This window comes from Pteropus medius, unplaced genomic scaffold, assembly GCF_902729225.1.
Source record: "Pteropus medius unplaced genomic scaffold, Ma_sr-lr_union100, whole genome shotgun sequence".
NCBI lineage: Eukaryota > Metazoa > Chordata > Mammalia > Chiroptera > Pteropodidae > Pteropus > Pteropus medius.
Window position 1 is genome coordinate 16,419,201 of NW_024349802.1, and position 14,057 is coordinate 16,433,257.

At 34.1% G+C, this 14,057-nt stretch overlaps 1 protein-coding gene across 5 annotated transcripts in view; it reads left to right on the plus strand.

Moving 5' to 3' along the window:
- The window catches only part of SPINK5 (serine peptidase inhibitor Kazal type 5), a 118,253-nt gene that overhangs the window by 41,674 nt on the left and 62,522 nt on the right, over positions 1–14,057 (plus strand). For 3 of the 5 annotated variants that reach the window (XM_039836475.1, XM_039836479.1, XM_039836476.1), the window contains exons 3-4: positions 10,006–10,117; positions 11,369–11,394. In XM_039836475.1, the coding sequence (XP_039692409.1) occupies positions 10,063–10,117; positions 11,369–11,394 (81 nt within the window). In that variant the 5' untranslated portion in view covers positions 10,006–10,062. Of the gene's footprint in view, positions 1–6,672; positions 6,789–7,787; positions 7,923–10,005; positions 10,118–11,368; positions 11,395–14,057 lie in introns of those variants that run through there. The other 2 variants (XM_039836478.1, XM_039836477.1) reach the window with 2 other exon arrangements.

Sequence of the window (14,057 nt, forward strand, 5' to 3'; positions counted from 1 at the left end):
CCGCTTAATTCCGTGAGAACTAGAAGGAAAATTCTGCTCTGGCAATAGCATCTGTTTTGCCCTAAGACGTTATTCATTTTTTCTCCCTCTGAAAAGGAGGCCTGGGGCTAAGCAGTTTTGCTTATGCAAACACCTTTTTGCTTAGCTCAGAAATGTAAGCAAAGTGGGCAAGAAATCAAGGGTAAACTTCCACAGGAATCGTAGAGTTCGGTGCTCTCCACTGGCCTCTCTTCCCAGAAACAAATATCAGAGGACATGCTGCATTTCCGCCGTAAGTAAGCTGCCATTTTCCATTGCGTCACAACTCTAAGATGAGATTACATTAACTACCAAGAGTTGTTTTCGGAGCACACCAGTTAATTAGGCAACAAGACAACAGGGTGGAGCGATACTTTATTATGCTGGATGTCTCCACACCCACAGTGGATTTGGCCTGGTGCCAGGACAGCCACCCTCAGAGCAGTGGCAACTTACAATGCAACCACACCTAGGTGACAACAAATTGTATTTCTTAAGGACTAACTTTAACTAAAACTTATATGTATCAATTAATCAAAGGACAAACAAAAAAAAAGTGTCAGCTTTTCCCTCCCTCGTTCCCCACTCTAGCCCCATTTCTTTTTTTTTCTTTTTTTTTCTTTTTTTTTTTTTTGAGATGTAATGAGCTAGACTTGTGAGTATACCTGATAAAGAGACGGTTTCAGGCACACAATCCCAGTGTGGACCGTCGTCGGCGACTCGCTTTTGGTTAGCCGGTGGAGTACTTGCACTGATATTGCTTAATTATATCTTCTCAACAAAACTGGTATATAGATGGCAATATTTTTGTATTTTATCAATGAGAAAATAGATGTTAGTAAACATGTCTAACATCATAGATAAGTTGTGAGATGCAGTTTTCTGACTCCAAATCTCATATTTTTTCCCCACTGTTTTTACAGCTGTTCCCTAACTGACTTAATGGTAGAATGGTCCAAAGGGTCATCATTTAATTCACTATATTGAGTGCTGCTATGTTTCAGGTATTGTTGTCTTTGAAGGCTATATATATATATATGTATGTATGTGTATATATATATATATACATACACACATATATATATACATATATATATTTTAAATTATTTAATAAACTTCATTTTTTAGAGCAGTTTTAGATTCGTGTCAAAATTGAGCAGAAAGTACAGAGATTTTTCATTACCTCCTGCCCCCACCCATGCAAAGCCTCCCCCATTATCAACATCTCCCACCAAAGTGGTTCATGTTATAACTGACAAAACTACATTGCCACATCATTATCACTCAGAGTCCATAGTTTACATCAGGGTTCATTCTCGATGGTGTGCAGTCTATAAGTTTGGACAAATGTATAATGACATATTTCCACCATTGTATTATCATACAGATTAGTTTCACTATCTTAAAAATCCTCTCTGTGAAGGATTTATTACATTTGTTGAGGCAATTGATTATATTACTTGATGTGCTTGATTACATCGAGTACAATTTAATTGGTCTACCTCCTTTTTTGTCCCCTTTGTCCATTTCCCAATGTACCTCACCTCATGAGTAATATAAGAATTTAATCTGTGTTCACAGCCTTGCTTCAGTTAAAAGTGAAGACTGGAATTAAAACACAGACTTCCTAATTCTACATCAACTACTAATACATTTATGAACTTGCTAATGAGTTAGAGGCACAAGAAAGACTGATAACAGCAAAAAAAAGGCATTCCTCCCGCCCCAATCCTGGCTGGATATAAGACATTTCCTCTCTTTTAAAGAAGAAATATGTTTAAAAATTTAAAAGCTTAGAATAAACCATTTGATTTTCTGACCTATTTGAACGATGTCACATTTTCATGACTCAAATGACCTGTCAGACTATCCAGACTTGTGTGGCTATTGTTCATGGAGGGTGACCCAGTTCCTTGCAAAGGCCTCACCACCTGGAGTATGATAAGAAAGGGGCATGAATGAGGAAATGACTCCTCTACCCTGGAGGCTATTAGTTTGTGCCCCTAAAATTAGACACAGGTTGTTGGTGCTTCCCACAAAATATTGAGGACTTTAAAAGGCCCCAAAGTGTATTTCCCCATGGTAATCTCTGTTTCAATGTAGTCAACAAGCTAACAAGAAAACATTTCTAATAACAGCTGGCACTGTGTCCTTTCCATGTACTAAGTACTATCTAAAGGCTTTACATGAATTACCTCATGCAGTCCTCATGGTAATCACTATTAGTAGTTCATTTCTTGAGCAGAAATCTATTGTATGGATGGACAACAATTTTCAGTTTAGTTATGAAGAAAGTAAGATAGAGTTTAGGTAAATTTTGCTCCTCTTCACACAGCAAAAAGAGCCAGTTTTTGAACTCAGATATCATTGCTCCAGAACCTAACATTTAACTTCTAGGTTTTATCATCCTTCTGGCACTCAAGTAGGCTTCACACTATATGACTTGAATCGTCACCAATAATAGTTGCTTTAACTTTTTCTCACAATCATCTCAATCTGCTCACTAATTCTGTCTCATGGATGATACTCTTATTATGACTTGCCTGAGGTCAAAATGCTAGTGAGTCACATGTTTCCCAAAAAAATCACTGGTCTTCCTTGGTGCAGATTGGAGAACTGGTTGTTTCTGTCCGACACCGTCTGGATCCGCCTGCAAGAGATTGTCCAGGAAAGTCCCGAAACACTTTGGCATTACAAAGTGAGCGTTTTGAAAGGATGAAAATTACCCCCACTCCATCAAAATAAATCATGACATTTGCAGATAAATCATACAACTCGGAGGATGGGGGTACTGAAGGTGTATGTAACTTATTTTAAATTTTAAAAATTAGGAAAAATCACTCTGTCTTAGCCCTCATATCTTCATCTGTAAATTAAAGAGGGGAGTTTGGATGACTTTCAATGTCCTACCTACCCCTAAAAATACCAAACTAATTTTTAAAAATAGCATTTTTAGTTTTAAAATTAATACCTACTTACTGCAAAAACCTCATACTAGACAGGAAAAACAGAGAGACATAAAATATCATAAGTAATTCCACTAGACAGAGATAACAAATGTTAGGATTTTTTGGTAAATCCATGTGTATCTCTCTAAATACATAAATATATAAATGTTTTTAAAAAATAGTATGATATCGAATATGAATTTTTTCTAAAGTCAGGCTTATTGAAGTAAAATGTATAAAGGCAAAATTTGAAATCTTGGCTGTATGGTTACATGAGTTTTGACAAGCGTAGTCACTTATGAAACTACCAGCACAATCACCATATAGAGTAGTGCCATCACACCAAAATAATCCCACATGCACCTTTGTAGTCAGTCTTCTCTCTTGTTTCCCAGCCCCTGGCAACCTCTGATCTGATTTATACCCCTATAATTTTGTCACTTTAAAAATGTCACATAAATGGAATCATAAAGTATGTAACATTTTGTGGGTGGCTTTTGTCACTTAGAATAATGTTCTTGATGTTCATTCATACAGTAGAGGGGGTAGGGATTCATTTCTTTTTGTTCTTGAGTAAAAATCGATTGTCTGGATGGACAACAGTTTGTTTATTCATTCACCCATTGATACATATTTGCATTATTGATTGGTTTTAGTGATTATGAATAAAGTTGCAATAAATATTATTTTATAGATTTTACATAGACACGTTTTAATTTTTCTTCAGAAGTGAGATTGTTGGGTCATATGGTAAGTACGTGTTTAACTTTATAGAAAGAATGTAGAATTTTATAGTCTATGTTTCTAAAACCTTTTTGGAGGAAATACAGATTCACAGGAATTTGCGAAGATAGTATAAAATGCCCTGTGTACTCCATATGCAGTTTCCCCAATAGTTAGTTTTTTAAGTAACTGCCAAACTATTTTCCAGAGTGGCTGCACCATTTTACATTCCCATCAGCAACATGCAAGAGATCTGGTTTCTCTAAATATTTGCCAGCATTTGATTTGGTCACTAATGTTTATTTTAGCCATTCTGACATTCTACTCTTCTAAAACTATTTTCTGCTTTCTTTTTTCCATTCATGTAGTCAAAAGGTACTACATATTCTTTCATGGAGACCCCACATTATTTTGTTCCTGGAACTTTGATTATGCTGTTCTCTTGAAAAATAGCCACATTCCCATCTGCATGTGTTCAAATATCCTCAAGCCTCGAAGCCTAATTCAAAGGCCACATCTTTCCAAAAAAGTCATTGCCTGTCTCCCAGGTAGAAATCATGTATCCCTCCTGGACACCCCGTCTGTGCTTCTTTTATGACACTTTATGTTGTATGTTCTATCGAATCACTTCTTGTCTGATACAAATATTATCTTCCCTACTAGGTTGCCAGATTCTTTATGGCAGAACAATCTTTTTTATTTATTTTTGCTCTCCTTACTTTCTATACCTAGGGTTTTCAAGCTTTCAATTAATACAATTCAACATGACTCCTACAAATTTATATTGATCTACATTTTTGATTGACATTAATATTATATGAGAGGTGTCACTCAAACAGAAAAGACCATTAAATGTAAAATAATTTCTATATTCAATTTTAAATTCAACTCCTGACCCCCCCTCCCCCGATAGTATTAGGTAACTTACTAGTGATATAATGGAAACGAAAAGTATAATATAAAAAAAATTACCACAGCGAAACTTTGGTTCTCATAATTATTTTATTATGATTAACTGAATTTTTCAGATAGATGAGGCTATATACCTTTTTATCCTGGCTCATTTTTTTAGAATTGAACCTAATTTCATCAGAGAATCTCTCTCTAGAAGCCAAATATCTGTATTAGGTGCTAGCTTTACTCCATGGACATCTTTTGAAAAACACTTGCACAGATTCAATTGAGCGATGGTTTACATGATCATTTTCCACCTCTTCCACTAGACTACAGTCTCTTAGAGGTCGGAGGCCATATCTGTTTTGTTTATAAGTTTACCACTGGGCTCTCACACAGTTCCAGGCCAATGTAGGTATTCAGTATTTGTTATATTCATGTTATTCATGTGGGGAGTATTATGGAATCTATTGGATATACTATAACACCTAACTTTGGACTTACATTTTTAATTTTTTAAATCCCATTTTGATAATTTGGTATCATACCTGAGAATTTTCTGATTTCATAGTTATTATTGATCTCCTTATTTTTTTTTTCTAATGAATCAAGATTGTGATATGATACAGTGATTAGTGGTTTTAACTTGCTGCTTGATTTTATGAAAATGCTGCCGCTAGACTAAGTCTCAGCTCAATCACTCACAAGCCACGTGACTGGGTGCAAGTCCCTGTGTGTTCAAATTTCCTCTTTTTATAAGGAAGTCAGTCAGTTTGGGTTAGGGCCCACCTTAATGGCCTCGTTTTAACTCAATTACCTCTTTAAAGGTCATGTCTCCAAATACAGTCACATTTTGAGGTACTGGGGTTAAGACTTTAAACATGAATTTTGGAGGGACACAATTCAGCCTAAACAATGAACTCTGAGATAAGTTAGTTAAATATATATAGGTATCGTAGTCACTATGATGTGTGATATTTAAGAGCTTGGTGTCTAGAATTTGAATGCCTTTATTTGCATTGACTGTTATCATTTGCACAGACCACTGCTTATGGGCTGTATGAGATTAGGAAAGTCACAGAATCCCACCAAACCTCAATTTTGTTACTTGTAAAAACAGAGTGAAATGATACTTACTCTTTAGGGTTATTGTTGTACCGGTTACTTGGTGCACAATAAATGCTAGCAAACTTCATATTTCTTTTCAAATAATTATTTTTCAAATAATCTTATAAAGATATATAGATCACTTTTTTCTAATTTTGCTTATAAATCTAACAATTTTTGATTTTGCTTATTATATATACATCCACATAAATATTTTACACATGAAATACACAATATTCTTTTGCCAAAATTCAGTGTACTAGCTACTTCAGAATGAATTTATTCTGATATTTTAAAAGGACTATAGCTCGACGGACCCCTGTCTTCTACAGTCAAGATTAATCCTAGGAAACTTTGGAATGTACTAAATTTTCAGGTGATGGACAATGTGGGGCAACAATGGAACAGAAGTTCACTTAAATATCATGGACTATAAGGAGAAATTCTATACTCTATTTAAGAACAAAATATAATCCAATACATAAAACTTAACACAGTTAAAATTAGACATTGTAAATTTTCTATTGGCTTAATCCTAATCTAATAAAAGCAACAATTATATCTATAAATAGCAGGGTCTGTATATTTAGTGATCAGTGAGTGCCCATCCCATCCTGTTCTTAGATAAAATGAGATGCTTATCTGTGTAGTTTCTTAGCCTTTCTAAACAAACAGAAAGGAATTCTCCTAGTGATGTTAGCTGGGAGTGAAGTTAGCCGTTAATAGAATATTTTAAGATAAAAAGGTGTGTAAAGGCTGTTTTCCAGTTAGTGTCTTTCATAAGGAGAATACAGTAAAGACATGTTAAATTAATAAGGAAAATATGAGCTTATAGAAGAGAAAATTAAAAATTAAAAAAAATTTTAAAGAAATCACTTCATCTTCTATGATGTTAGGACATATACTTTTCAACCATGGTAAAAACACTTATGTTCCCCCGTCATTATGAGTGTGTGTATATGTGTGAGAGCAGAGGATTAGAGGAAAGAATTATGTTTGCAGGAGAATGCTGTACTTAGGTCAAAGCACTAGAATATCTGCATTCTCTCTGAACTGCCAGAAAGTCTATGAGATAACCAACCGCACAGGGTGTCAAAGGTAAGAAAATGGCAAGGCTGAGATTACCATCCAACCTACTTTCTACTCTGGGGTTTGTTAATGGTACCATTTTTTTTTTTTTTTTTTTGGCAGGTAAGGAAAGGATAATAACACCTACTTTGCTACCTCACAGCATTGGATAAACAAATCAAGAGAGCTAATTAATGGCAGATTGGGAGGATGTGAAAGGCAATTTAGGAGTAAGAGACTATAGTTACTTATTAAGCTATTGTGATCATCAAGGATATCTCTGCATTGAAAAAAAAATATGAGCAATGATCTCATAACTTGGGATTTTGGAAATAACCTTTGTTGTCAGTAAGATTACTGGTGTACAAAATCTTGTTTATTTTATAGTTTTCTCATCTCTTCCTTCTCCGTCAATATCCTTAATGTGAATACAGATTTTGGGACATTTCATACATGTCTTGAATTGTAAAGCTTATACTTTTTATAATTTAGCTTTGTTTCTTTTTAATGAGAGGAAAAGGAGTTTTACATGTTTGATGAATAATTGAAACATCTAGGGGAAAAAAAGATGGAATTTAGAACTTAAGTAAAGTACTCTGATAACCCAAACCCTCAGTCTCTAAAGCCTCAGACTCATTCATTTAAATTTGGTGGTTAACAGAAATAGGAGTGATTAATAGAGTATGTGACATATCACTTCTGGATTTATGTCATTCTTGAAATAAAATGGAGAAAAAGCCCTAATGTCATGAGCCAACCAACATGTGCTTCCGATATTGGAGGTTCTCACTGAATCTTCTTTTGACTACCTTCTCCTCTAGGAAGAGGTTATCAGTTCCAAATCTTTTATTCATAATTTCAGAAGGTTCTGGGTGTCAGTGAGAAACTCTTTTCCAGTAAGAAGGAAACCAACTCCTTCAACCTTTCCTCATAGCAGAGATTCTTTAGAGATGTGATCACATTTTAGTTCTTTTGTTCCACCCTAGCATCACTTCTACTCCTGGGAATACCATCCATTTGGGCTAGATCTGGGGTTCATCAGAGCATATTACACAGTCACCAATTCTGTAAGGCATTAAACTTCGTTACCACCAATGGAGTGTATGGTTGAGACACATTTTATATAGTCTGACAGAGCAGATGAAAGATAAAGAATCAGTGCTGGTATGTCAGTATTTGAAGAGACTTTTACAGACGGAGATAAGGAATCAATGATGGTTGAACACTAGCAATGACTCTTGCAAGTTTTAAATGATTAATGCTTTGATTTGTTTTAGGTGTTTTGGTTTAGAACATAATGACAAAATGAAAAAGAGAACTTTTGGCTTGAATTATTAATTTCACTTCAGAATGTGTTGGGATGTTATTCTATGTTGAGTAAACTTAATCTGATGTTGAGGTTCATGTTCAAGAGATGTTGACTTTTCTTGGAATCTCAGAAATTGCCTAGTACAACCACATCATTATAATGACATAAAAATGCAAACCCAGCTGTTGTTAACTAAAAACCTTATAAGATATACTTGGAATTATTCTGAGCATTACACACGCACGCACACACACACACAAACACAAATTACTTCTAACTCTTACAACAGTTGTGCAATCTAGTATTATTATTCCTGTTTTACATAATAAGAAACTGAAGCTGAGAAAAAGTACCTAGTAATTGGTGAGTCAAGATTTAGACCCAGATTTATAATACCCCAAAGCCAGGTTTATTTTCATTACACTGTGTTGTTTCAAAGACAGGAATAGAAACCAATTTCCTGACTCCCCATCCCATTCTCCTTTCGTTACACTATGATGGACATCAATTTTCTAACCTGTATCAGTAATGAAATTTGAACTTGCTTTCTATGGTCACTAATTTTTCTAAACCATTATAAAGAAAGCTAATAGTGCATCCCTTGGAACTAATAATTATATTTCATAGGAAAGAAATTATTTCACAGAGAAAAGAAAAGCAAATATTTTGGCTTTGATGTTATTTAAAATATTGACATGATCCCAAAGTTGGCTAGCCTTAGATCAGCTTTTTCTTTAACAAAACTTGCCTTCCACGATGTAGATACCCCGTGGGATACTGATATCAAACCTGTGGGCACTGACTTCAGTCATCTTTGTTTACTTCTTCACATGCTCTCTTAAACCCCCAGAGTAAAATGGTCTGGTAGACAAAAAGCATTACTTATAGAAGAGCTAAAGAGAAAACACTTTCTCTAGAAAAATGTTACATTTATATATTTGTATTTTAAATATTTTATTCTTTCCTCCTTCGGAGATTAAAATAGTGAGGCAATGCAGAAGTAAGCTTAATTTAGGGGAAAACTGATTGAACCAAATTTTTCAAACTTAACTTGGGGAGCGATGGGCTGTGTGGAAAGTTAAACCTTGAGTCTCTAAAGTTTATGATTATGATGTTTGGTTAGACTATAAGATAAAGCCTTAGAATATAAAATATATTTCTGATTGAGGATTTTAAAAAATAGTTGTGTGCAAGGTTTGATTCACCAAGTTTCCGCCTTTACTAAAAACGCGGAATGGTGAAACAGTGTATGGTGCTGGAAAATGGTGAACTTGTCTTCTTTCAGGTGCCACTTCTGCTCTTTCATCGAAAGTGTGTGCTCTTAGGAAAGTCACTGCTCCTTCTTTAAGTTTTTGTTTCTCCATGTATTCAATGTTAGAATTTTGCTAAGTTGTTTATTAGGATCGTTCAACCCTAACTTACATGAGTCTGAATTATGATACTGAATCAACATGCTTCAGAAGATCTGTAGATGGAAGAAACAAGAATCCTAGATTCTCTTATTACAAGTAGCTTTCTCCAGATGTGGTGAAATATTTAAATGTTTAACTGACTGAGAAGACAACCAATCTGTATTATTTTCTCCTCCCCTCCCACTTAGGAAGGGAGCCCAGTTAGAAACATGTTTGTCTGCGAGGCAAGGTGTCTTGTGTGGCTGAGAATTCATAGCTCTTATATAGGACTGTGGAGTATTAACTTTGAGTAGGCTCCTTGGACTCAACCAATTGCTGTTTGAGGAGGTATCACGAAAACACACTAAAACTACTTGGAAATAAACATTATCTGTTTAAATCTGTCACCTTGACAGGATCTTAAAGAACAGAGACTAAATTGATGTGTTATATTAAGTCTAGCATGACCTTGAACAACTGGTTTTATAAGGTTGGTTATTGTGGGTGTCACCAGTATATAAAGTAAGCTGCATCTCCACGGGTTCAGTCCTAGAGCACCAGCTGGTGAGCAATGCACAGTGAAGACTTGTAACCAACATATATCATGAAGATAGCCACAGTGCCAATACTTCTGACCCTGGCTCTTTGCCTCAAACAAGGTGAGCAATTTGCATGTAATCTAAGCCTCTTGCCACACATTACAAAGCCCTGGGCAGAGACCTGTCTCCTTCCTCTTGCCCAGTATTGAAAATATTCAATATTATATATGTATATGTAATTCTGAAATATCTTGCCAGACACAATTTTAAAGAATTATATATGTGGCTTTGTAACTATGTTTTGTTATCTTTTGAAATGGCAAGTAGTTTGAAATCATCTGAATTTTATCCATAAGAAATTGTTTTACTAATTAATAATATATTAGTTCTAAAAGATTCATCTTCCTCTTTATCAAGCATTTCAATTCACACTGATATGAATTGTATATATTATATATACAATATCAAGCATATCAATTCATACTGATAAGAATTGTGTATATAGTAGATATTTAAAATTTAGATGTATATTATATATATTTAATACCATATTTATCAACAAAAATATTTAAAAATTAAATTTAACCATTGTCTTATTTTAAAACAATAGTCGCTTCTAATTTTTTATTTTTGTGTTTTCAAATCCTAAATGAATTGAAGGTATTTCTCCTAGAAAGTAAGGGACTTTTGTGGAAGCTAGGAGGTAGGTTTTTATATTTGCTACTTGATTTGAAGGGGATACAGACTTCCTAGAGTTATCTTGTTCTGAAACATTTACAGTTTTTAAAAAGAAACCTAAGATGGACAGTCAGGATATCATTATACACAAATTATTCCCACTTTCCTAAAATAAATGTATAGGTACAAAAAGGAATCTGTTAATGAGGGAGTATAATAGTCTGTGATTTTAATGAATCTTAATTTTTATTAGCTCTCTAATTTTTGTAGCTGTACTAAGGAGGCGGTGTTACCAAAATTCAGAAAATTTGTTTTATGTGTATATATGATATATACTTTATGCTAATATAGTTTTAAATTATAACTGATATGATATAATTGATATTTGTTATAATTTTAACAAATACTTTGCTGTGAAATAATTTTTTAGAAATTAGATATTTTGAGGGGGTCGGAAAGCATAATAGTATTATTTTCCAAAGTAATTAGATCTTCTGAATGTATATACTGATCTTTTGGTGTAATACCCTCATTTTATTTGCCATAGTAAGTTTTAATGTGTTCAAAAATAATGTGTAGTTTTGTAAGATATTACTGTTAAAATAAGCAAGGCACTGTACTGAGTGAACCGTTTGTTTTATTTATTAAATATTTTATATTCCCTTAACTTTGGTTTTTGTATTTTTGTCCCAGATGCTGCCAGTAAGAATGAAAATCAGGTTAGTCCTGCTTTTTTTCTGTTCTTTGAATGCATTCCAAGATCTCTAAAGAAAAACAGTTTGAGGCCAACACCTTAATGTTGATAATGCAGACATATTACGCTGATAAGTACTAATAGCTTTTGTTAAAAACACAGAAACAGGTCTTTATGAATCAAGGCATGAATCTCAGACACACACACATCAACGCGTTAATCATACTGGATATTTTTAAGAGGCGATCTACCATGCTAACGGAGTGCTTTAAAAGTCCGTAAACAAACCAGTGAGTTAATATTGTTCATTTTAACACCTGAAGAAGTCATGACACACATGGGAAGCAGAAATAAGTTTTCTTGTATTATTATTTCAAAAGGGGTTGTCTGTATCTTGAATATGTCAGTGTATACATCTCATTCAATAAATATTTATTGAGCATCTATTATGCTTCAGACCTTGTTTGAAATGCTGGGTATATTCAAAAGTAAAGGAAATAGACAAGAACTCTGCCTTCATGGAATGTATATCTTAGTGGAGAAAAACAGACACGTTAATAAGTAAATTAGTAAAACATATAATATGTTAAATGATGATTAGTGCTAGGAGAAAATTAAAGTAGGATGCAAGCTAGGAATTTCTGGGGATGGAGGTGGTATCACTTCTTCTTGGGATAGTCAGGTAAGTTCTCTCTGAACTTAACATTAGAACAAGGACCTGAAAGTGATGAGAGAGTGAGTCATGAAAATATTTGCAGTTTATAGCAGACCAGGCAGAAGCACCTGTCATGGCAGATGCCCTGACTCAGGAGAGGACTTTATCACTTCTTTCTTAGAGGTCTTTTGTTTGAGAAATGAACGAATTATTTTCCACAGAAGTTGAACTTTTTATCTATTTGAAAAAAAAGTTAAGTTACATACACACACACAACTATGCCATTAAAAGGGTGCTAGGTATGTAGCAAATATTTGCTATGACTCTTAAAAGCCATAAACAATAAAATAATAGAACAGTAAAACAACACCGTTCTACAATGAAACTCTTAGAATCATGGTTTAAATACTCTCTTGCTTAGTTTATTATAATTTTTTTTTTTCAAAAAAGAAACTTCTTACAGGAATGTTATAGAGAATTTCATCATAGCCTCTAAGATTTCATCTGTTTGCTGATTAGGGAGCAGTTCAGAAACTTCTATAGTACAAGTAGAGTGATACGGTAGAGTAGAGAAAAAGGCAGGATTTGGGGGAAGCAAAGAGCATGCTCACTTGGATGTTTTTTACTGGCAAAAAGAAGGGCATTGTGTAAATTTCATTTTTCATTGAGCTATAATTTTTTTCAAAGTATATGATAATGGGTGGTGATTTCGATAGATATTTCAAATTTTGCATTGAAACTTTTTATGCCATTAAACTAAAAAAATAAATGTTTTAAAACCATAAATTTAACCACCTCTTATGCTGGCATAAGCAAGAAGAACGTACAAAAGTAATTATTTCTCTGGAAATATTTCTGATCACAGCCCTTGGACATTTTGACAGAAATAAAAACTATTGAGTTTGTCTTACTTATAATGCTGGAATTTTTATTTTCCAAGTTCAGTTTCTTGAGTTCTTTCTAGTACCATAAATGCTTGTAAAATGTTATAAACATGAGCTAGAAGAGCACAGAAAAGTACCGTAGTAATCTGCAAGAATCTTTACCATATACTTGTCATCACAGAGGGTTATTATAAAGCCCGAAGCAGGTTCATTAGTGCTCTAACACAGAGAAGGAGTAATGCCAGCTCCTGGGACATTTTGTTATGATGTCTTGGACGATAACAGTGAAGGAAACAGGAAAGGCTTGGCCCTAGAAGACTTCGTTTTTTCTGAGATGTGGAGAAAACACAAACAACAGCATCAATAACCAAACAAAATGAACCAAAGCCTAGAAGTTAGACTGCAAGTAAACAGTTGCTGGAAAGTCATCTCCCTGCCTCAGGATGCAGTTTTGTCAAAATGTGCTCCTGTTTCAAGCCTCTCTATTATGGTAATTGGCAAGATATTACAGTTTTCCCAGAGAAAAATCCAGCATCTACTTTTTAATTTTACAAACTTTTCCTGTTTTTTAACTCAGAAAAATAGCACTGAGCTTTATCTTAACAAATTAAACACTGTGAACAAGTTTCTTACCCTACCCTCTAGGACTTGGTCGTCCATTTAAAAAAAAAAAAAAAGTGGATCTTTGTAGGAATTAAGTACTCATCTAATTGTGACATTGGAAAAGTCCAATTCAGGATATATTCTGATTAATAATGTCCTTATTCAATTAACCACTAAAGACTATTTCAATCTTCATTTCAATGTTCTCGTGAATCTTTGTTTTAAATACTTTCTTTAAAATCTACTTCACAAGGGATAGATTTCTATTACAAAGACACGAGACTCTACTCAGATTCTATGACAAAGTTTCTGTCTACACTATAGAATTGTTATATCTGGCAGGCTAAACAATAACTTGCAATGTTGGCATAAGATAATATAGAATCAGAGACCAGACTCAGATCTCAAGAGGCCCAGTTGTCAGTCTGTTGTCAGAAATTATTACTGTGCTACTCAGATAATATCTCTGGGTGGTGATAAATAATCTTAGAGATATTTTAGTAGGTCATCTTTAGCGAATTTCCCAGGGTTGGTCTCTGACATTAT